The sequence below is a fragment of the Equus przewalskii genome, chromosome 1, assembly GCF_037783145.1.
Source record: "Equus przewalskii isolate Varuska chromosome 1, EquPr2, whole genome shotgun sequence".
In the NCBI taxonomy this organism is placed as follows: domain Eukaryota; kingdom Metazoa; phylum Chordata; class Mammalia; order Perissodactyla; family Equidae; genus Equus; species Equus przewalskii.
The window spans coordinates 161,671,865-161,696,430 of NC_091831.1; the positions used below are offsets into that span (position 1 = coordinate 161,671,865).

The 24,566-nt window shown below is 52.8% G+C and overlaps 1 protein-coding gene across 7 annotated transcripts; it reads left to right on the top strand.

The window, feature by feature from the left end:
• Positions 1-2,346: 2,346 nt before the first annotated feature.
• On the top strand, positions 2,347-13,452 carry NFATC4 (nuclear factor of activated T cells 4). Of its 7 annotated transcripts, none has more exons than XM_070627797.1 (11): positions 2,347-2,469; positions 4,394-4,522; positions 5,619-6,714; positions 8,162-8,324; positions 8,906-9,105; positions 9,428-9,600; positions 10,069-10,209; positions 11,114-11,169; positions 11,447-11,573; positions 11,723-12,304; positions 13,028-13,452. In XM_070627797.1, exons 2-11 carry the CDS (start codon positions 4,423-4,425, stop codon positions 13,093-13,095), a joined length of 2,706 nt encoding a protein of 901 aa, XP_070483898.1. In that variant the 5' UTR covers positions 2,347-2,469; positions 4,394-4,422; the 3' UTR covers positions 13,096-13,452. The 7 variants fall into 7 exon arrangements, with proteins under 7 accessions (XP_070483898.1, XP_070483913.1, XP_070483888.1 ...); XM_070627812.1 differs by having other exon boundaries at positions 2,379-2,496; XM_070627787.1 differs by lacking the exon at positions 2,347-2,469 and adding an exon at positions 3,060-3,260.
• The last annotated feature ends 11,114 nt before the right edge of the window (positions 13,453-24,566 follow it).

A 24,566-nucleotide genomic window follows, 5' to 3' on the forward strand; every position in this document is an offset into this window, starting at 1 on the left:
GAGAATGGGCAGTGACTACTAATAGGTATGGAATTTCTTTTTGAGGGGATGAAAATGTCCTGGAATTAGACATGGTGTTGGTTGCTCAACCTTGTGAATATACTAAAACCAGCAGACTTGTACACTTTAAAAAAGTGAATTTTATGGTGTGTGGATTATATCTCAACAAAAAAATTATTACAAAGTTTTCTTTGGTAAACCATGAGTGAGCTAGATCAACAAATCTGGCTATACTGTCTACATGTGAAATTCAGTTTTGACAAAGTCACAGACAAATTTGCAAAAATTAAGTCCTGGAACAGAAATTATAATATTATAATTCATTTCTATAACAGGCCAATATGTAAGTATATGTTTTTCCTTTTTATTTAAAATAAAAAGCATATGAATAAAATTATAATTATTAATCCATTCCTTTTTTCTTTGTACTGTAATATATAAAATGTATATATTTTTACTGGCATTTTTATACATATGAGCATATGAGGTCAATAAAAGAAAATTTTTACTCTCTGCATTTCCTTTCTGACCATTATTATTGTGTTTCATGTTGGGGTTAACACCGAAAGTAATTTTTATTTTTTGTTATTGAGAGCCTAGGTGAGAAAAAAATCAAGGTCTAAACTGGGATGGTAATGAAGGGAATGGAAAGGAAGGATAGACAGATAGATAGATAGATAGATATTGTATGAATAAAACTGATAGTTCTCTGCAGTTATGGGGATAAGGAAGAGGGAGATATCAAAACTTAAATATATTTGCAGACAATAACTGGCAATTCTTGGAGGCTTGGTTTATAAATATAAGGACCCAACGCCTAGAACTGCCTCTGAACATAGAGGTTCTTCAATATATTTTTTGTTTGAATAAATGAATGATCTTGTACAGAACACATGTTATCTGCCTCACATACTCTCCCTCCATCTTTTTACTGCACCTGTTACTGTGGCAACCGACTGCTTGTAGGAGTCCCCTGACTGAACCCATTCCCAGCTCTGGCTCCTGTCTTTTGCCTTTGGTCCAGGGCCTTCTTTGCCGCAGGCTTGTGGCACACTTACCGTTTTCTGACACTTGTGCAAACCTGAAATAGTGAGGGAATTAACACTCAAGGGGTAACTTGACCACTGGGGGTGAGAGCAAGTGGATTACCATTCCCCTGTCTGTCTCTTGAATCACATTCTATATGGCTCCACAGAAGGGCGCCAGGAGGACAGGGTTCCAGTTGATCAGAGCAGCCACTGACCAGCTGAATACTACACCCTTGCACGGGCTTCCCTCTTTCCCAGCTTCACTCTTCCCGCTCAGTCTTTTGTCCCTAGTGATTGCTTTCCACAATAAATGACCTGCCTCTTGCTCTTGCCTCAGGCTCCGCTTTTGGGGCGAGCCCAGCCTAAGACAGGTTCCCATGTAAAATGCGCTGAGGTGGAATTAGCACTGGATAAGGACCCAGGGAGCCTGGGTTCTAGACCTTGCTCTGTCACTAACTTCAAATGAAGAAAGGAGCACTTTTATCACCGTTTTCAGATGCACATATACTGACAGGAAAAAGTCTCCAAGTCTTTTGTTAACTGAGAGAGAGAGAAAAAAAAAAGCAAGTCAAGAAAAATCCTTGTAGCATGGTCTCATGTGCATAAACAGAGCAGGTGTGTGTGTTCATATATATATATATATATATATATATATATATATATAAGTAAATGTATAAAAATGATGCACTATCACAGTTTCCTATATATTTTTGTATACCTTGAATCGTTTACAAGGAGTACGTATCTTGTGTAGTTAAAGAAAAAAAATAATGTCCACCTCCAAGGCCCTTGAATCATGCTTGTCAAAGTGTAGAGCAGAAGGCAAAGAGCTCCACAAACGCGAGGTGAGAAGCCGAGCTGTGCCCAGGTGTGCGCGCTAGGGGGCAGCGGAGCGAGGACCCAGGCCAGGCGGGCGAGAAACCTGGAACAGCCGGCGGGAGGGCGGCTGGGTTTCTGTGGTCGCCAGGGGGACAGAAGTGTAGGGCAACCTAAAGCTACAACTACCCGCTCTTCCCCAGGCAGGACGTTGCAGAAGTCATAAATTCCATCCCTAGGCTGCAGCCCAGACAGATTGGAGGGTTTTCACAGTTGAGGGGATGGCCCCCTCCACTTCCCCTGAGAGAAGCTTGGTGCTCTGAGCAGTCCTCAGGCTCCTTCGTACCACATTTGCGCTCAACGACTCTCCCCTCTGCTCCTCGCCCTCCCCCCAACACCCGCAGAGGGGAAATTGAGTCACTGGGAAGCGAGGCCAGAGTTGCTGGGGGAATTTGCAACGACGCCAGCCCTCAGGGCCTTCCAGATGCCAGGAGGAGGGGGAGGGTTCTCCCGGAAAATATACAAAGGGGGGTCGGGGAGGCGGCGGCTGGCCGGGCAGGAGCTGAGCCAGACACATGGAGAAACGCTGCCGAGGATCAAAGGAAATATGACATTTGAAAAGAATGTGCGCGTCTGCTGGTGCCGCGGAGAGGTCGGAGGGGGCGGGGGGGGGGGGGGAGTCGCGGGGGCGGAATGCGAGGAAGCGAGGGCTGGGTCCGGGTCTCTACCCCTGCCCTTCTCGCCTCCTCTTCCACCTCCCCGCCCCCCCACTCCACCCCTTAGGTGGAGGCTGGCCGCCGGGCTCAGGGTGTTCCTCGCTCTCCCTCCCCTGGTGTCTCTCCTTCATTTCCGAGATGAAGCTGGAAGGGAAATGTAACCTGAGGAGACCAACCAAAGGGGGGAAAAAAAGAAAGAAAAATCAAACCAGGCCGCCTCCCGCTCGGCCTCGGCACATTCTTCTCTCCCCGCCGGCTTGGCCTCTCCTCCCCGCCCCTCTAGCGTCGCGGCCCTGGGCTCGGAGCCGGGGCAGCTCCGCGCGTCACCGGGGTCCCCGGGGGCTGGGGGGCTCCCCAGGGCGGGCCAGAGGGAGGACGGGAGGGAAGGGAGGGGAGCCGCTCGGCTGCCGCGGAGCTCGGGCCCGCGCTGGCCAGCCCTCCCTCTTCCCCTGTCCCGCAGAGCCTGTTTCTCATTAGAGTAACGGGCGCGGTCCCACCCGGCTCCCGAATGTTTGTAAACGTCTGACCCGAGGGCCGTCGCTTAACCCTTTAGGTGCAGGGCTGGGGCGGCGCTGGGGGCGCGGCCCCGAGCCGGAGGGATTTAGATTGAAGATCGCTGAGGCCTCTTAGAAAAGTTTGAAAGTACACGGTCTGCGTGAGGGGAAATGGTAGCAACCCGCCCCCCACCCACCCATTCGCGGTACGAGTCACCAATCTCGGATCTAACGTCCTCTCTTACACGAGGGCCCCTCCATGCCTGCCCTTCCTAGAAACTCCAGTCCGAGTCTTCCTTTATCCTCCCGCCCAGGTGACAGGTATCCAACCCTGGGGCCCACCGGGTCGCAGGGTTCCGGGCCCCTAGTAAACCTGGCCAGGATTTTCAGGAAAGCCGGAGCGGGATGCCATCGGATAGGGGATTCATTCCAGACTACAGATCTAGGGAGGAGGGAGCCGACTTCCCGTGGAGGCTAATTAACGGCCCCTCTGGGAGGCTGGGACAAGGGCAGCGGTAAAGCCTGGCCCGGATCATAGCCCACCGGAGGCCGTGGACATCTGACTCGTTCCCTAAGACGGATAAATGTTCTTCCCCCTTGGAGGATGGGGAGAGACGGCAGGCGGAGGGGCTGATTCTGCAGGAAGGCTTCCAGAGGGCCCAGTCAGGACGGCCTCAGGCGAGGGACTTGGAAGGAATGGCCTTTCTCTCTTTAGAGCGGCCTGAAGCCGCTCCGCATCCTTGGCTTCAGGCTTGGAGGCAAGAGGGAGGATTGGTCCTTTCCTTGCTAGTTGCTGGCTGCACAACTCTTCAGAACTTAAGAAAGGGTATTTGGTGGGCTCTCTACACTGTGGGCTCAGGATGTGGCCCCTTTAAGGCACTCGGACCCGGAGCCCCTGAACTTAGACTAAGTTGGGGGTGGTAGTGGTGGTGCTCCCTGCGGGAAATGATTGTCACAACTGCGGGCCAATAGGCATCATTCCGGTCGTACCACACTGGAGGGACCGTTTTCCAATTCAGTTTTGTTCTTTTCTTTTTGAGGGGGAGGTACTGGAGAGACGACAGGGGAGGGAGGGTGAGGGAGGACGAGGGGCGCGTGGTTTTCCCATCTCATCCCTGGAGGAGGGGCTGAAGCATCCCGGGCAGCCAATCAGGGACAGGCTGGGGTGGGGGGAGCGCTTTGAAGAAGTTTAGGGAAAAAAGTTTGGAAAAGTTTTTATAATAACGAGGGGGCGTCCGGAGGGAGGCGGCAGCGGCAGAGGAGGGGGCGTCTCAAGAAAGGGAGGGAGGGAGCCCCGGGTGAAGAGCCGCAGCCTCCTGAGCTCCCCCCTCCCACCCAGACCGGGACCTGGGGGCTCTGGCCGGACCCATGGGGGCAGCAAGCTGCGAGGATGAGGAGCTGGAATTTAAGCTGGTGTTCGGGGAGGAAAAGGAGGCCCCCCCGCTGGGCGCGGGGGGATCGGGGGAAGGTTAGTGCGGGGCTGGGAAGGGGTCTTGGGGTCAGTGAGGGAAGGGTCCGGGGATCCTGAGTCTAGGGATTTTAGGGCAGCGGCCTGGGGTGGGGGATGAGTGGGTCAGAGGTTGAGAGGAGTCGTGGGACTCGAGGGTCTGCAGAGGTGAGGCTGGGGGCCGGGCACCACTTTCTCCTTTTTAGGTGCTGACTGGGGTGGGGGTGGGGGTGCCGCTGGCTGCGCGCCGCCTCCCGGCTGGGCCGACTGTCACTGGGATGGGGGGCGGGCGGGGAACAAGCGGTCCCGAGAGCCCGGGGCGCCGCCAGGGGATGGGGAAGTTCGGCTCCGGAGTTTGCCCCTTGCGGACCGAGCCCCGGCCTCCAGACCGGACGCCGGGGCGGGGGGCCCTCTCGGGCCCCTCCCCTCCCCCTCCCTCTCCCCTGTCTGGCCGCAATGAGAGGCAGATGGCGGGGATTGAACCGGGGGCGGCGGCCGGCGCTCGCACGGAATCGGCACTGCCCGCGCCCCCCTCCCCAGGGCCGGCCCGGCACGCAGCACGCGCTTGGCTACACCACCCCCCAGATTGGGGGGAGCGAGGGAGGAGCTACCTCCCCTCGTCACCACAGCCCTGGCGCCCCCCTTCCCCTGGCCACCGTTGCGATGGCAACTGGGGCTCCTGCCAGCGCCGTTTGGGGGTTTGGGAACCGCTGCTAATTGGGTTCATGTGTGAGTCGCCCCCAGCCCAGCCGAGCGCCTCCCTAAACCCGCCTCCAGGCTCAGCTCCAGTCCCTCTCGACCCGCCTCCCTCACCTTAAGACCCGCCCCATCGGGTACCCCAGGTTCCAGGGCTGGGGGCTCAGAGTGTGAGGGTTTCCAAGTGAGAAAGGGCCTGGCACGCCTGGATCTATCTCCCTTCACCTTCCCAGAGGTCCAACTTTGCTTTTGTGTCTGTGGCTCTGAAGTGCTCCTCAGAGAGCCCTCCTTGCTGAGGAGAGGGTAGCAGAACAGGACTTGCTGGGGCTGGCCACTCAAGGAATCTAATCTCACCTGCTTCTCTCTCTCCTCATCTCCTGTGGCATCCCTCTCTCCTCGCCCTCCCTTCCCATTTTGACAGAACTGGACTCGGAGGATGCCCCGCCATGCTGCCGTCTGGCCCTGGGGGAGCCCCCTCCCTATGGCGCTGCCCCTATTGGCATTCCCCGGCCTCCACCCCCTCGGCCTGGCATGCACTCACCACCACCCCGCCCGGCCCCCTCACCTGGCACTTGGGAGAGCCAGCCAGCCCGGTCAGTGAGGCTGGGGGGGCTGGGAGGCGGTTCCGGGGGCGCTGGGGGAGGCCGTATTCTTGAGTGCCCCAGCATCCGCATCACCTCTATCTCTCCCACGCCTGAACCACCTGCCACACTGGAGGACAACCCAGATGCCTGGGTGGACGGCTCCCCCAGGGATTACCCCCCACCAGAAGGCTTTGGAGGCTACCGAGAGGCAGGGGGCCAGGGCGGGGGCCCCTTCTTCAGCCCGAGCCCTGGCAGCAGCAGCCTGTCCTCGTGGAGCTTCTTCTCAGATGCCTCCGATGAGGCAGCCCTGTATGCGGCCTGCGACGAAGTGGAGTCTGAGCTCAATGAGGCGGCCTCGCGCTTTGGCCTGGGCTCCCCACTGCCCTCGCCCCGGGCCTCTCCTAGGCCGTGGACCCCGGATGACCCCTGGAACCTGTATGGTCCAAGCCCCGGAGGCCGGGGGCCGGAGGATAGCTGGCTACTCCTCAGCGCTCCTGGGCCCACCCCGGCCTCCCCACGGCCTGCCTCTCCATGTGGCAAGCGGCGCTATTCCAGCTCGGGAACCCCATCTTCGGCCTCCCCAGCTCTGTCCCGCCGAGGCAGTCTAGGGGAGGAGGGGCCTGAGCCACCTCCACCACCCCCATTGCCTCTGGCCCGGGACCCTGGCTCCCCTGGCCCCTTTGACTACGTGGGGGCCCCACCTGCCGAGAGCATCCCACAGAAGACCCGGAGGACTTCCAGCGAGCAGGCAGTGGCCCTGCCTCGGTCTGAGGAGCCTGCCCCATGCAATGGAAAGCTGCCTTCTGGAGCAGAGGAGGCTGCAGCTCCCCCGGGGGGTCCTCGGAAGGAGGTGGCTGGCATGGACTACCTGGCAGTGCCCTCCCCACTGGCTTGGTCAAAGGCCCGGATTGGAGGACACAGCCCCATCTTCAGGTGAGGGTTGTGCCTGCCACCACCGCTGTCTCCAGCCATCCCACTGAAGGAGCAGAAGGGTCAAGGGCTGGGTTTGAAGAAAGGTCCTAGTTCTGTGCCCTTGGCATTTCAAAAGAGGATCTGCAACCAGCTTGGCTGCTGCCATCTACCCAGTCTTAGGGAGAATAAAAAAAGAGCAAAAAAAAAAAAAATCCCTTATGGTCAGAGGATTTGCAAAAGGACAATCCCTCCCTGTGGACCAATTAGAAAAAGGCGCCCCCCCCCCCCCCAGGAGGACCACTTAGGTAAAGGAGGAGTTTCTCTAGGGTGTCCCCCACCCCCAGTTCTGGCTGGCACTGGCTGGGCCTGGACCATGGGCTAGATTTCAGCCCTACACTGGGTAGCAGGAAATCCTTCTCTAACTCTTAATTTCTAGAGCCTGACTTGTGGTTTAGAAGTATAGCTGCTCATTTGAATAAGATAGCATATATTTGCAAGTCAAAGAATTCTTATTAAAAACAAGCAGTTCTCTCAGCTCTTCTACCCCTTTCACCCTCAAAGAAGGCTGCCCATTTCAATAATCCTTAAACCCTGGGATGTCAGAGAAAGCCAGTTCTATCCAGAAAAGTTTCCTGGAGAAAGAAGCCTTAACGCATTTCCCCTGGGGTCCTGGAGGGCAGGTTTCTCTGTCAGCACTATTGATATTTCCAGCAGGATAACTTTTGTTGTGTGGGGCTGTGCCGAGCATTGTAGGATGGTTTAGCAGCGTCTCTGACCTCTACCCGCTAGATGCTAGTAGCATCCCCTCCCCAAGGTGCGACAACCAAAAACGTCTCTAGACATTGCCAAATATCACCTGGGGGCGATTATCCGTTGACCTCCCCGGGCCTAGGGCACCTGGAAGCTCCATACAGGAAAGTTGCACATCTGTAACCCTCAGCTCCCTGGAACCCACCTTGTCCAGCCCCAACTAGTGGAAAGGGACCTGGCCTGGGAACCGGATGTGCTCAGTCCTGGCTTTGTCAGTAGCTGGCTCGCTTGGCCCACTACTTCTACCCTCTGGGCCACAGTTTCTTTATTTGAAAAACAAAGGGGTTAATCTCACGGTCCTTTTCTGTTCTGCAGTGGTGCTTCTTTACTTGATGCTGTCCCATCTAGGTCTGGGAATGAGGATGGGTTTAGGGTTCCTCTGTATTCAGGTGAACCTTTGCCACCTCAGACCCTGTGCTCACAGCTGGAGAAGGGAGTCTCAGGTCTGGTGCCATCTTTCACACTCTCAGGGGGCTCTGAGGGGCCTTCCCCTATCTCCCCTTGCTTCTGGGCTTTTGGACTTCTTTATTTCTGCTGTGATTTCCTTTCTCCCACACTCACTCCCCCTCCTCCCTCGTATCCCAGCTAGCTGGGACCCAGCGCTGCCCTGACTGGGGTCTGAGGCTGCAGGTGACCGTTGCTCTTCTCTCCTATCCAGGACCTCTGCCCTACCCCCCCTGGACTGGCCTCTGCCAAGCCAGTATGAGCAGCTGGAGCTGAGGATCGAGGTGCAGCCTAGAGCCCACCACAGGGCCCACTATGAGACAGAGGGCAGCCGAGGAGCTGTCAAAGCTGCCCCTGGTGGTCACCCCGTAGTCAAGGTAAGTGGCAGAGGCCCATCCTGATAGCCTTTCTCCTCTCCAGTCCCAGATCCCTGCAGATGGGCTCCAGCTGTACAGACCCATGGCACTGCCCTTTCCCACACTCCCTCTCAGCCATGATCCTGCAGGCAGCCTGGGGGAGGGGCTGAAGTTGGGGGAGGAAGGGTGCACTTCAAGGACCCGGATATACTTTCTACTCCTCTGTCCCTCCACCCCTTCATCCCATGGGACACAAGCCTCCTGTCTACTCTGGAAAATGATGGCCTGCCAGATGTGGGGGAGGGGTTAGGCTGAGGCCAAAGTTCACTGGGAGTTAGGTTGTCTCTCTGTTGAGTTGGGCCAGTCTCTCCTAGAAGATTTTCCCCTTTCCCCAGCCCAGTTTAGGCCTTATTCCAAGAATAACACTGTAAACTCCAGGCCACGTTTTCTCTACAACTGGTGCCCAATTTCCCTTGGGAATCCCTTCCAGGATATCCTTTATCTTTCACCATCCTCATCTTCTGGTGGACTCAAAACCCAGGGATGGATGAAGGATGAGACAGTGGGGATTTTACCGGGTGGCCTCTATCTCCCTCTGCCAGCTCCTAGGCTACAGTGAGAAGCCACTGACCCTACAGATGTTCATTGGCACTGCAGATGAGAGGAACCTGCGGCCTCATGCTTTCTATCAGGTGCACCGTATCACGGGCAAGATGGTGGCCACAGCCAGCTATGAAGCTGTAGTCAGTGGTACCAAGGTGTTGGAGATGACCCTGCTTCCTGAGAACAACATGGCAGCCAAGTAGGTCCCCCCTCCACTTCTCCTCAGTCTTCAGGCTTTAGGACCAGTCTTTTCCACGGGGCCTAAGCTAGGCCCACTTCTTCCTTTTCCCAAAAAACCTAGACGTCTTCCCTAGAAGATGATTTCAGGCCTTCTCACCATCTAGAGGACTTTTGGGGCTGGGAGCATTCTGGAGAGCCCATCTCTATGTTCAAAGAGTCCCCCTAGGCCCCCAGGGAAGGTCATTCAGGGCTTTGGATGGAGGGTGGGGGCTTCCCTCTTGGGGAGCATCACCCATTCTGGCTTCAGCTAGGAGGGCTTGCCATCTATTCTTTGCCTTCAGCATCGACTGTGCTGGAATCCTGAAGCTTCGGAATTCCGACATTGAGCTGCGGAAGGGTGAGACGGACATCGGGCGCAAGAACACACGTGTGCGGCTGGTATTCCGGGTACACGTGCCCCAGGGCAGCGGGAAGGTCGTCTCGGTGCAGACAGCATCTGTGCCTATCGAGTGCTGTGAGCAAACGCGCCCTGTGCCATCTCTTTGTCTCTTGTGACCCTCTTGTCTGTGTGTCTGTCTGTCTAGCCACATCCTCTGCATGGTGTCCTGTGCCCTGTCTGTCCTGGGTAACCCTGTAAAGGACTCAGACCTCATTTCTATCATGGACAGGGTGTGCCCCTGCCACAGTCTCTGTCTCTGGGCTGAACCAAAGCGGTCCTGTCCTCCATCTGTCCCGGGGTGGCCCTGTGCACTTGTTTAGGTAGCTCTCTGGCCTACCCTGTTCACCTCTCTCTCTGCCCAGGAGTGGCTCCTTACGTGGTCTGTGTGACCCCAGAGAGACTGTTGGTTTACTTGTGTGTCTGCTACTAAGGAGGACTCCTCCAGGGCCCTATGGCCATTGTTCCTGCCGTAGGAGGAGCGGGCACAGGAGGCTGTCCTCTCCATACCCGGCCCAGCTAGACCTTTCCTGCCCTGCCTTGCAGCCCAGCGCTCAGCCCAGGAGCTGCCCCAGGTGGAGGCCTACAGCCCCAGCGCCTGCTCCGTGAGAGGAGGAGAGGAACTAGTGCTAACAGGCTCCAACTTCCTGCCGGACTCTAAGGTGGTATTCATTGAGAGGGGCCCTGGTGAGTACCCACTGGGAGGGGAGGGCAGGGCAGGCAGGAAGGGCTCGGAATGGGCAGGCGAAAGGTTTCTGGCACTGTCACTAAACTAGCTGGTTGAGCCTTAGTTTTCTTATGTGTAAAATGGGACAGACAGACTGCCCTTCCTGTTGCACTGTCTGCTTCCTACACGTAGGACAGCAGTCCAGAATGCTCAGGATAGTGAGCAAATGTAGGAAATGCACGTTCTATTTATTAAAGAGAGTCAGCTTTAAGATAACTCGCCTCCACGTGGAGAGGGTATATGATAAAGGAAGAGGTGACTTACACCCCCATAGCCCCACCCTGAGCCCCTCTTGAGTTATGGGCCTGGTGGCACAGCTATGATTCCAAGAGCCTGTGAGGTGCCCCCAGATGGAGCTGCAGGGATGGAGAGGGAAGACTGCGGGGTCCAGGTGCACCCACCAATCTGAGGCCTTTGCCCTCCTCAACCCCAGCAAAAGCCCTTATATTCAAATCCAGGACCCTGGGACCATGTCAGAGCAGATTCAGAGGTGCCCTGAGTCTTGGGGTCTCATTGCCTTCCTTCAAGCTAGGACCCTTTCCTACCCTTGACCTTCCTCTCAGCAGTTTCATGGGAGGGGACACTTGGAGTTGGGTGGGAGGGTTCAAGAGTTGCTCCTGTCACTAACTCCCTCTGGTCCCTGGTTCTCTTGGTCTCAGTTTGCTGCTCTGTATGTTGGGGATGGTTTTAAACCCCGCCTCTTCTACTGGATTGAGTAAACACGCAGAGGGCTCCTCTTTGAGCCTGGCCTTGTAGGGCCTTCTGAGTCCAGCCTTGGCTCTAGCAGGAGGGGAAATGGCAGGGGACTGGGCAGGGGGCGGGGGCCTTGGGGTTGGCCTGGAGCTCTCTGTTCCTCCTGCACAGATGGAAAGCTGCAGTGGGAGGAGGAGGCCACAGTGAACCGGTTGCAGAGCAATGAGGTACCAGTGTCACTAGGGTACCCGCTGGGGGCGGGGGTGGGAGACATCAGGTACTTCTCAGCTGGGTCCCTTGCCCATGGGAGTGGACTCCAGAAGCTGCCACTTCCTCTCTGGAGGAGGCAGTCCGGCTGCTCTGGAGGCAGGCTCAGCTCTGGGGAATGGCCTTTGCTCCTTAGCAAATGGGAAAAAAACAGGAGGTGGAGTTTGGGTCTTTGGAAGGACTGGGCTGAGCCTAGATCCCCGAGGACCCCCTGCCTCATCCTCTGCTCTTCCCCAGGTGACGCTGACCCTGACCGTCCCCGAGTACAGCAACAAGCGGGTGTCCCGGCCGGTCCAGGTCTACTTTTATGTCTCCAATGGGCGGAGGAAGCGCAGCCCTACCCAGAGTTTCAAGTTCCTGCCTGGTGCGCTCTGGGACAGTGCGTGGTGGGGTATGGGGATATGGGGAGCTGAGGCAGGGCGGAGGGATGGCTGAAAGCTGGGGATGGGAAGGTGGTTGGAGGGTGGCAGTGGGGGGACTGCCAGACCTCTCACTACGTGTTCTGCTTCCCAGTGATCTTCAAGGAGGAGCCCCTGCCAGACTCATCTCTCCGGGGTTTCCCTTCAGCATCGGGCCCCTCCTTTGGCACTGACATGGACTTCTCACCACCCAGGCCCCCCTACCCCTCCTATCCCCATGAAGACCCTGCTTATGAAACTCCTTACCTGTCAGAAGGCTTCAGCTATGGCACGCCACCTCTATACCCCCAGACGGGGCCCCCGCCATCCTACAGACCTGGCCTGCGGATATTCCCTGAGACTGGGGGTACCACAGGTTGTACCCGCCCACCTCCAGTCTCCTTCCTTCCCCGGCCTTTCCCTAGCGACCCCTATGGAGGACGGGGCTCCCCTTTTCCCCTGGGGCTGCCATTCTCTCCACCAGCCACCTTTCGGCCTCCACTGCCTTCATCCCCACCAAATGAAGGCCCCTTCCCTCCCCAGAGTGGTGTTCATCCCCCACCTGCTGAGGGGTACAGTGAGGTAGGGCCAAGCTATGGCCCTGGGGAGGGGGCTCCGGAGCAGGAGAAATCCAGGGGTGGCTACAGCAGCAGCTTCCGAGATGGAGTCCCTATCCAGGGTATCACGCTGGAGGAAGGTGGGTGTGGGACCAGGGGCTGTGAGTGTGAGTGTGTGCAAGAGATTGCTCTGCATGTTTGCTGAGGGCTGGAGCTTGGCTTGCCAGAGATTGAGCATCCTTGGTCCCCCAGGGCCCGTTGGAGGGTCTCAGGAGGCAAGTGCTTGGTGCGTGTGGCCACCTGAACCCAGTTCACTTAATTCAGAAGGATGCGTGGAGGACCTGCCCCAGCCCCTCTCCTGCCTCTGCCCCAGATCACAAAATCTCAGGCTAGAATTACTTTCAAGATCATTGAGTCAGCTCTCTCAATTTGCTGACTCAGGCACTGAATTTCAGAAAGGGGCATTGGCTCGCTGAGGTCCCAGTCAAGCTTGTTTCCCCTTGCCTGGGCTTCCCCCTAAACATGGCGGCTGTGGGCAGGATTGCTGATGCGGAACCTTCCTACTTTGCCTCTCCTTCCTCCCGCTGGCTGCACCAGCCTCTGGCCCCAAGGTTGCAGGCCAAACCAGCAGGAAAGGGCTGGGATGGGGGCCTGGGAGCCCACGTGGATGGAGTTGAGCAAGATTTGCTTGGGAGCAGATGTCAAGACACATTGGGGAAATTGAGACCCAGTGGAAGAGAAGTCAGTGGAGGAGAAAACTAGAGGCATCTTAGACTGAGGCCTGCCTGGCATGGCTTGGGGGGGCTCTGGAGAAGGAGGGGACCCGCCTCTAGCCCAACCTCTCAACTGCCCCTCCTTTACAGTGAGTGAGATTATTGGCCGAGACCTGAGTGGCTTCCCAGCGCCTCCTGGAGAAGAGCCTCCTGCCTGAGCCATCGGCTGCCAACCCCAGCCCACCCCAGCCCACCCCAGCCGCCCAGCCCTGCCCACCTGCCCTTCATCCTGGGGCGGTGGTTCCAGAAGCTCGGGGCCAATCTGGTTCCTCTTTCCCCAGCTTTTGCCTCCTCTCCTCTGCCCCCCCTCCCCTCCCCTCGCTGAGGTGTGGCCCCCGGGCCTGGTGCTGCCATGGAGGGCACGGGGAGGGAAAGCGTGGAGGACCGGGGTGGGGTGGAGACTGAGGCAGGGTGCGAGGACTGATGAGCTGAGTCTGCGTCTAGACTGTGGACAGGCCGCAGTGCCGGGAGGCTGGGGACAGGTTGATGGGTAATAAACTGCTCACTGACTAGTGCTCCAGGCTCCAGCACTCTTTGGAGAGAGAGAGGTGGGGCAGCTGAGTCTAGCCCTGGCCTGAGGAGGCTTAGAGGTGGGAAAGAGATGGGATGTGGCTGGGATCATTGAGTCCCAAAGAGTTTCTTGGTGCAGGGGGCCTAGGGAGGGTTTGAAGGGGCCCCAGAGGCTCCCTGGCTGGGGCGAGGTGGGGGACCAGGGCTTGAGTAGGCCTCTCTTCCCTGGGATTCGGATTTCTTTAGGAACTTTGGGATGGGGCCCGGGAATCTGTATTAAGTTCCTTTCTCCTGACACAACCCAGATGATTCTGATTCATAGCCAAGGTCAGGAAACACCAGTCTAGTCCCTGTCCCTCATTTATGAAGGAGGGATCTGAGACTCGGAGAGGGAAAGGGGCTTGCCCAAGGTCTCACAGCTAATCAGTAGCAGGTTGAATGCCACACTCCTGGGCTCCTGCCCCCAGCCCACCCTCAGACACCCTGGCCCACGGGACACAGGCCCCTGAAGCTTACTTCCCTGGAGTAGGGCTGGGAGTGAGAGAGGGCTGGCATGGGTCCATCTACACTCTCAATTTTCCTACCCTTAGGGACCGAGAAGAAATTCTAGAAAGATCTGTGCTTCAGAGATAGACTGTAGGAAGCCAAGCGTCCTCCCCAGTAGCTCTGACTGCCACTTGCCCTAGGGCGCAGGGCACTGTATGAACTCCTGGCCTATCCTGCAGTTATACCCACCCATCACCACGGACAGGCTGGAAACCTGCTTTGTCCCTGCTCTTTTTTTTTTTTTTTTTAAAGATGGCAGCTGAGCTAACATCTGTTGCCAATCTTTTTTGTTTCTTTCTTCTTCTCCCCAAAGTCCCCCTGTACATAGTTGTGAGTGCCTCTGGTTGTGCTATGTGGGACGCCCCCTCAGCATGGCCTGATGAGCAGTGCCACATCCATGGCCGGGATCTGAACCGGCAAAACTCTGGGCCACCGAAGCAGAGCATGTGAACTTAACCACTCAGCCATGGGGCTGGCCCCTGTCCCTGCTCTTGATGGCCTATAGGGCCAAGCCCCCAGTGGGCTGGGGAAAGTCAGACCTTGACTGCCCCGCTCGCTGGAGCCTGGCACACAGTAGGCACTGTGTACCACTAGCCTGAGCTGGCCAGGCCCGGCTGCAGGGGGCTATGCCTAAAATGTGTTCGGGGAGTTAGTCCTGGGGAGTCTTGCCTCACCTCAAGGCTGTGAGGCTTCCATGTGTAGACAGGTCTGGAAGTGCCCATGTGTTTAGGGGGACTCTGGACTAGAGGACAAGAGAAGCAGATGACCCTGGTCTGGTCTAATCCATTGGTGCTTAGCAATGAATTGCCTTTATCATCCTGAACAAAAACTGTTGTGAACCAAACTGACATCAACTGATCAGCTCGCTGGGCCTTGGCTACTGTTCAGAGATACTCTCCAGCAGGAGGCAGCCATCACCCTGTAACCTCCCTGTCAGGAGTGGTCCTGGGGCACGGGTGTCAGATCCAGCATCCAGCTCCCCCCCAGCTCTCTGACCAGGGCAGGTCGCTGCCTCCCAAGGCAGCCAGTTTCATTTTCTGCCAGGGCACTGCTATTCACACACTGCCCAGACATTTATTGAGCAGCTACTAAGTGCCAGCCCACGGGCCCTGGAGGGCCTCTTAACCTCCCAGGGCAACAGTTAGTACCTGGCTCATTATAATTCAACAATTCAACTCAGTAAATATTTCTACATCAGGTCTGGGTCGGGGGTCAGTGAGCCATTTTAATATGGGGTACAGAAGGAGCAGAGAGCTGGGCACTCTATCCAGCTGTGGAGTTAGAGGGGGCTCTAAAGGGTGACTGCTAGACTGAGACCTGAGGCATGATGGAATTGAGCAGGCTGAGCAGGGGATGGGCAGGCCACGCGGAGCCACCAGATGGGCCAAGTCCTGGGGGAGAGAGGCGAATGAGGCTGGCAGACGGATGGAGGGCTTGGCACACTTAGGGGACCGTGAGAGGTTCTGTGTGGTGGGGGTGGAGGACAGGTGAAGTTCTGGGAAGTAGGGGTGGGGGGCTATGAGGAGGGATTGGGGAGGGAAGCAGGGGCTGGATTCTGAGGGGCCTCGTAGCCAAGCTGGGGAATCTAGAGTTATCTAAGGATGATGCAAGCTTTCCTGCTAAACTGTAGACCTCAAGCTGGGAGTGATACAATAAATTTGCCGTAAAGTTCTTCCTCGAGTTGAGCTGACATCTGCCTTCCTGTGACAGCTCTGCCAGGGCCTGGTCCTGCCCTCTAGGCCCACACTTTCCAGGCCTGTCCCCTCTTCCCATTGAAATCTCGATGCGGGTTGCCCTCCCAGGGTCATTGTCTCTTCCCAGGATCCCTACAGACATCCAGCTCCCTGAGGCTGGAGTTGGGAGAGAAGAGAAGGAGGCTGGATCCTCAGCTGGTGCCAGAAAAGACTTTCTTGGCCAGGGTTTCTCAAAGTGTGGTCTGAGGATTACTTGCATTTGAATCATTGGGGTTTTTTTGTTGTTTTTTGTTTTGGGTTGTAATGTAGATTCCTAGGCAACCTCAACCTCCTCAATTGTATTCTCTGGGGGCAGGGCCCAGGTATCTGCATTTTGATGAGTATGCTAGGTGATTCTTCAGCACGGGGAAAGTTTGAGTACTAGAGTCATTTGACAATTAGGTGTCACTCCGTCCCCCTCAAGACTCTAAAATGGCTCCCTGCCCCCTTCTCACTCATCTTGTCTGGGCTGCCCTGGGTGGAGGGTCACCTGGAAAAGTGTACTTGGAGGAGTAAGGGCACACACCTTCCTGACATGCAACTCTTTTCTCTGGCTCTGTCTTGCTCCTTAGATAATCTGAGGATGGTTTCAGGGAGAGCCTGGAATTCTAGTGCAGGAGCAGCTGCCCCCAGAACTTACCCAGTCTCCTCCTCTGGCTGGAACTCTGGGGAGGGCACACTGAGTTCCAGTTGGGTTTTGGGCGCTGCTTGGAGCGAGTTTTGTGATGCGCTGGAACCTGCCACCTGACTTTCTAAGTTGTGAAGAAGGCTGACGAGAAGCAGCATCCTGTGCACTTTCTGGAAGTTCCAGATGTGGGACGTGCCTAAGGGTTTGGCTGCCCTTTTGTGAGCTGGTTTTAGTGGCCTCCGTGTCTGATTACTCACTTAGCCACTCCCCACAAAGTCCTCCAGGGCCCCTGCTCTGTGCCAAGCCCTATGCTACGCACGAGGGATGTGGATATCACACTTGGGCCTCGCCCTGGGGGGGTGGACAGTCAGTCACTAGTGGAGGAGAACTGCCTGCCTGGAGACGAGGGTGAGATGGTTCCATCTGAGCTGTCTGAGAGGCAGAAGTGGTATGTTGCTATAGAAACAGTGGGAACCGAGTGCAAGGGGGAGGGCCAAAGAACATTTCACAAAGGCGGGTGATTCTGAGCTAGGTCTTCAAGGAGGAGGGGGAGTTTTCTGGGTGAAGAAGATGGACAATGAGAGAGGGGGTCATGCCTGGGGGTTAAAGCGTATGAGGTCAAGACCAGACAGGTGGGAAGGAATCAGACTCAGGATGCTTTAACAGGGCATGCTAAAGAGTGTGGACAACAGGGAGTCATTCACTCATTCGGTCAGAGGGTCTCCCAGAGTGTGTGGTTGTGTGTGTATATGAGAGAGAGATTTAAGATATAGAAGCTGTATGGAGAGAGAGCGGTAGGGAGAACAGAAGGAAGGGTTTTGCAGTAGTTCAGGAAAGAGAAGTCTGGGCTCTACCTACTGCTGAGCTCAGCTAGACAGGACAAGCTAAGGTGGGGTGTCAGGGAATAGACAAAGTGCTAGGCTGGAGTCCTAGCTCAGCCATCAACTGTCTGTGTGATCTCTAGCATGTTCCAGACCTAACTGGGCCCCAGCTGCCTCATCTGGAAATGTTTATTGAGCTCCTACTGTGTGCCAGCCTCTGTGGTAGCTACTGGGGATAGAATACAACACATGAGACAAACACGGTTCCTTTGTCCATGGAACTCGATTACAGAAAAGCGTGTAACTGTGGGGAAGTACTGGGGGCTTTGGGACCTTATCGAAAGGCCACTGGAGCTGTCTTCTCCTGCTGCTTGTGTATCTCTTGTAGAAATGGTGGATGACTGTGTTTTGAGAGAATCTATTGGATGTATCCCTGTAGGGGCGAACAAGACATTCTCTGAAAGGAATGGACATTCCCAGTCAGTTATCCTGGGTGAAGAGTATCGGGGCCAGGAAATGTGGATTTGTCATTCAGGCCTTGGGTAGAGTTGAAGGAGCATCTCTCTGCGCTTCTCTCTTTTGGGCCTCAACTCTGAGGGATCTAGTTAGTCCTGAGTGTCTCCAAGTGGCCTCTAGCACAGTGAGGCAGGATCCTGGCAGGGCAGGAAGCCAGGGACCAAGGGTGGGCAAGGTGGTGGCTCCATCACTACATGGCATTCCATTTTATGTTCCCCTGAGTAATTCCTTTTAGCCCTTTTTGGATGTCTTTGAATGAAGCACCACACACTGGGTGACTTAAAACAATAGAAACTTGTTCTCTTATAGTTCAGGAGGCCGGAAGTCGAAAATCAAGTCGTTGGCAGAGTTGGTTCCTTCCGGAGGCTCTCAGGGAGAGTCTGTTCCAGTCTTCTCTCCTAGTTTCTGATGGTTGCTGGCAGTCTTTGGTGGTCCTCCACTTGTAGAAGCGTCACTCCAGTCTCTGCCTCTGTGGAGAGGAATTCTCCACAGAGAATTCACATGGCGTTCTCCCTGTGTCTCCCCTGTGTCTCTTTGTCCAGATTTCCATTATAAAGACACCAGTCAAAAGACATCATTTAGGGCTCACCCTAACTTGATTACATCTGCAAAGACTCTATTTCCAAATAAGGTCACATTCAAGGGTACCGGAGACGAGGACTTGACCGTATCTCTTTTGGGGACCCAATTCAACTTACTACACTGAATTTCTTGCAAAGTTTTGTCAATCGTTCTGATCTCAGTTGTGTTATGGAAAGTTGAGTAAAGGTACCCATGTTTGGGCCCAAGCGATGCAGGGGAAAGCGGTGTCCTCTGATGCCAGCTTGGTGGACGCAGCCATGATGTGTGGGATTCCCAAGGGAAAGGGGACTTTTGAAGCAGGGAAGAGCAGGAATTTGAAGGCCAGCTCCCTCACTCCTCAGGAGATCTCCGTCTCCTGCTGTCCTTGGACAACCTCAGTGTTGTATTAGATGGGGTGCTGGGAGATTGTGGATTTACTTACAACTACATTTCCAAACTGGAAGGAGTTAAGATGAAAAAGGAATAAACTGTCAAAGAGCATTAGTATATTAAAAGCTCTGAAGATTCTTCCAGTAAAGAAATCCCTTTAACTGTGTAATTCGGTGTTTCCTAAATGTACTTAACCATGAAGCTGTTTTCTGTAGGACAATACTATATTAGTTATCTATTACTGGGTAACGTATTATCCCAAAACTTAGTGGCTTAAAGCAACAATAAAAAGTTACCTCTCGGGGACGGCCCGGTGGCGCAGAGGTTAAGTTCGCACGTTCCGCTTTGGTGGCCTGGGGTTCACTGGTTCCGTTCCCGGGTGCGGACATGGCACCGCTTGGCACGCCATGCTGTGGTAGGCGTCCCACATATAAAGTAGAGGAAGATGGGCAAGGATGTTAGCTCAGGGCCAGGCTTCCTCAGCAAAAAAGAGGAGGACTGGCAGTAGTTAGCTCAGGGCTAATCTTCCTCAAAAAAAAAAAAAAGTTACCTCTCCCAGTGTCTGAGTGCCAGAGATTTGGGAATGGTGTGGCTGAGCGGTTTAGGCTTGGAGTCTTTCATGGGTCTGCAAGTCATCTGAAGGCTTTGCTGGAACTGGGGGATCCATTTTCTAGGTGGCTCCTTTACATGGCTGGCAGGTTGATCTGGCTATTGGTGGGAGGTCTCACATCTTCGTTTCATGGGCCTCTCCACAAGCTGCTTGAGTGTCCTCATGACACGGCAGCTGGTTCCCCAGTGCCAGCTATCCAGGAAGCTACGGTGGAAACTATAACCTAGCCTTGGAAGTCGCACAATGTCATCTCCATGGTACTCTGTTGGTTACCAGCCCTGATTTAGTGGGGGAACACCAGGAGGTGAAGGTCATATGGGGCCATCTGAGAGGGTATGTACCACAAATATGAATATTCACAAAGTAAATATTTACTGGTGCCTGTTCTAATCCAGGCACTGTTCTAGACACTGAAGATAAACCTGTGAAGACACAGACACATCCCTGTCCTTGTGGAGCTCACGTTCTAGTGACGCCTCACTGCTTGAGACAGTTTAGGAAATACTGCTTCACAGGAACTTAGAAGAGTAACTGAGAAGTGTGCAGATAGAATGTTAAATGGTAATACAGGGGAAACTCACAATACCATGGGCACTGGGGCTCCTGACACAGGCTTGACATTCTGGAAAAGGCAAAATGATAGTGATGGAAAACAGATGAGTGGTTGCCAGGGAACTGATTAGAGAACAAAGAGAGGTTGACTACAAATGGGAATTTTCAGTGTGATGGGACAGTTCTGTGTGGTATCACAGTGGTAAATACATGACTCCATGCCATTGTCAAAGCCCACAGAACTCTACAGAGAAATACAAGTAGAAAAAAACTCCATTCAATCCCAAGGTAGAATGCAGAATGAGACATATGAATCTAACTATATTACAAATATATATGAAAAAGTTGGTGGTGGGGGGAAGGAGCTAAAATAAACAATTTTGGAAAACAATGTTTTGACTGGATACTGTAAGGCAAAAGACAAAAGGAACCTACATAAACATTATAGTTGGTACATATAACAAACAAATAGTTAAATTGTAGCTAATGGGAGGTAGGTTTCTCACTGTCAGAGAAAGAGGAGCGTGGCTGTTTTGGTATGGGAAGAGGAAGGCTAGGATAAACCCTATCAGGGTGGAGTCGGAGATAACAGTATGAACTCATGCTTATTTTATATACATACACACGGCCCCCGACTTATGTAGTTTGACTTACAATTTTTCGACTTTATGATGGTGCAACAGTGATACACATTCAGTAGAAACCATACTTCGAATTTTGAAATTGGATCTTTTCCCAGGCAAGTGATAATGCAGTGCGATACTCTCTTATGATGCAGTGAGCTGCAGCTCCCAGGCAGCCACACGATCGTGAGAGTAAACAACCTGTGTACTTACAACCATTCTGTACCCATACAACCATTCTGCTTTTCATTTTCAGTACAGTATTCAATAAATTACATGAGATATTCAACACTTAATTATAAAACAGGCTTTGTGTTAGATGATTTTGCCCAAGTGTAGGCTAATGTAAGTGCTCTGAGCGTGTTTGAGGTGGCTAGGATAAGCTAGGATGTTCAGTAGGTTAGGTGTATTAAATGCATTTTTGAGTTATTGTCAACTTATGATGGGTTTATTGGGATATAACCTCATTGTAAGTCGAGGAAGATCTGCATATATATACATAATTTTATGGAATATGTGTAATATATTACAGAATATATGTAATAAATTTACATAGATATCTTTATATATAGACCTATCATCCATAGATGTCTGTATAATGTACATACATGTGTTTGTATACACATTCAAATAGACACAGAGGTAAATATAGATACGGTGTGTAAATATGGATTAATATACATGCATATATTTGCAAGCCTTATCTGCTAAGAGGATCTAAAAGAAGGGGCACCCCATTAGCAATGAGCACACCTGGCATCCACATGTTGGTTTCTAAATACCATTCTTCAATAAAAGGAACCAGGGTTCCTTGGAAAAATGGCTAATTCTAAGACTAGGGCAGGACAAATACAAGATAATCCTGGAGCAACTTGCATTGCCGGAAACTAAGTGCTAAAAAATGGGGGGGGGGGGGGCATATCGAAAGGATACAGGAGCCAACTCAAAAGATGTCCCAGTGGCCAAAGCTGAAACAGTTTGAGCAATATTATAAATAATGATAATATTAGATTATAACTCGAAGAATAAAATAAATATATGTCCATAGTGATATAAATAATGATTGAGTATAACTCACTGGGAGAGAAGGAAAAAATTTCCTTTACGGAAGAATTCCAATTAATAAATATAGAAGGAATGAGGGAAACAGAAAATCACCATCAGACCATCACAGTCATAATTGCTATGGGAAAGACGGTCAATGAATGCTAAAATCAGGAGATAGAACTTTAAGGCAGAACAGGATATTTGCAAAGCCTCAAAGTATCTGCTCCAAAATATACTTACTACTGTGCAGGTTTTAAAATTCAACCCCAAATTTTTGATACCCTTTTCTCTACGAGATAGAACTTAATTCCTCTCGCCTTGAATGTGGTCTGGACTTAGCGACTTGCTTCTAACAAATAGAGTATGGAAAGGGAAAAATGGCAACTTGACAGTAGAGAAACCAGGCAAACACCACCTTAACCAAGCAATCAAGGTTAGCATACCAGCAATAATTCATGTTGATATCCGGTATCACTGATCTGATGCATTGCGAAGCACACATCACTTCCGGGATACTCTTTCCCAAAACCCATAACCTCAGTCTGTTCATGAGAAATCACCAAACAAACCCAAAGTGAGGGACATTCTACAAAATACCTAACCACAAATCTTGTAAAGAGTTGAGATTTTAATTTTTGTTATGAGGAAAAACACAAGCCTATTTATATATTGGTGCCAGCAAGGGAGTGAAGTGGAAGCTGTAGTAGAAGGAAGAGCAGTCCATTCTAAAGCTTTGTGATTCTGTGGTTTTTAGAGGCACAGCCCTTGTATCTGCGGCTTTCAGACCCTGCATCCACTTGGATGTGTCACTTTGCAAGCACTTTCTTCCGCTGGATAGTAATTCTTGGTTTCTTCTTTTCCCTCCATACATGTAGTTGCTGCTTGTGTCCTTGTCCAAGCTGGAGAATCTGAAGAAGAGAGACCCCTTCCTTCGTGTTGGGACCTGGCTGAGCTTCCAGTCCTTTTCGTTGTGCCTTGGGGGAGGTGGCGCCCCTACCCCCCACACTGCCCCAGGATGAGCAGTCCTGGGCTCTCACCCAGGAGTGCGAGGAAGGTGACCGACACCAGGGGGCAGCAGTAACAAGATGGAGCATGTGGTGGGCAGCGGGAGGAGGAGAAACATCAGAAAAAGCATTGCTCAGGTCCTGGTGAACTTCACATCCCAGATCCTCTGCATTTTCTCAGAACACACCCTGCAGGCTGGTTCCCCCTTCTCAGAATCATCAGTCATTTGGCCCTTAGTAACCATAGATTTGCCTTGTTAATTGTATTTTTAGGGAGCTTTCCCTGCCTCCCCTGCTAGATTGCAAGGTCCTAAAGAGCAGAGAAGGTGTTTCTATTTGTAACTCTGTACCTCCCTGTGCAGTGACTAACAATGGCTGCCTTTTTTGTGATGTGTCTTAGGGAAGTGCTTTACTGCAGAACAGCGGCAACAGAAGTAGATAACACTTCGGGAGTCCTCATTCTGCTCCTAGCACCTCATCAAGCCCTTTACGTAGCTCATCTCACGTAATCCTCTCCCAACAATCCCGGGGAGTCGCTCCTATTACTGCCTCCCCATTTCATAGATGAGGAAACTGAGGCACAGAGGGCCTAAGGAATGTCTAGGGTCACACGGCTCTCCAGGGACAGAGCGGAATTTAAAGGCTATCTTCTAACTCCAGGTCCAGCAATATTTTCCACGTTACTGCAGCCAATTCCTTATCCCACGGCCAAAATCAGATCGAAAGTAATCATCCAGGGCTGCCTTCAGATGAGGCAGCCAGAGAGCCCAGGGACTGAACTTCAAACTTTTAACCAAAGGCCTGGGATTCATGCTCCTGTTTGGATGTCGGCCACTTGACAAGCAGTAAAATGCAGGGGTTGGACTTGTCCAGACAGTGTCTGAGACCCCTCCCAGTTCTTAACACTCCAGGGGTTTGTCACAAATGGCATTGTGCACAGGACCCTCCCACAGGAACAGGTTGTTAGATAAAATACAGGATGTCCAAGCTTCAGCCCCTAGTCTCCTGCTGAAACGGGGCGTGTGGAAGGGATCCACGGGCTGGCTGTATGTGGAGATGAGGGGCAGAACTTGTTTTGAGCCCCCCTGAATCCCTTTCTCCTTTATTCTTTAGGTTCTTTAAGGATGTTGCTCAGCCTCAAGGAGAAGTCTTCTTCATTCCTTGTCCCCGTGGTGGCAAAGGAAAGAGAAAGAAAGTGGGCCAAGGCTTTGGCTGGCCTTGGTACCTGGCCAGCCCACACCCTGGCTGTGCAGCCTAACCTGTAGCACTTAGATTCAACAGGTGTTGAAATACTTTATTACTCCTAACAGGAGTGATGATGGAGAAAATGAAAGGTTTTTCCAAGGCAGAGGAGATTATTTCAATTCCATTTTCTATTATTTGCTCCATCCTGAAAATTCTAACACTTCCTAACTTTAGCACTCCGTTGGTTGCTGACCATAGTCTCGCCTGGTTTTGGAGTTTCCCAATTCTGGTGGATCTGGCTACCCTCCACATCCCGCCACCATCCAGACTCCCCATTGTTTCTCTGAGGTCTTGTTGGTCAGGGTGACCTTCTCTTGCTCTTTCAAGACGTAACACACTGCCACCAAAATTCTTATTGGCTTAATTGTTCATTAGCCATCCAAAATTCCATTCTGTTATGCAATTTGCACTACTAATTCATCATTTAACAAACATTTCTTTGATGAGGACTGAAGAACTGCAGGGAAAAGTGTTAGTCTCTGTTGGGATCAAACAGGCGTGTATGACAAAGGCCCATCCTCATGGATGCTGCAGCTGAGGTAGGAGTCTGTCATATAGCCATATTTATTTGTTCACAGAGGATTTATTATGGAGCAAGGATCAGGCAATGTTAGGCACAGGGATACCAAGATCAATAAAATATGATTCCTGTCCCCCAGGGCTTCACATTGAAGAGGTCACTAACTGTGACGTGAGGTGTTTGGTTGGTATGGCACTTTAACAATTTCTGCCTGTTATCTATTGCTGTGTAACAGATCATCCCAACTTAGTGGCTGAAAACAACAATGATTTACTTTTCCTCACAATTCTGTGGTTTACCCCGGTGGTTCTTCCATTGGTCTC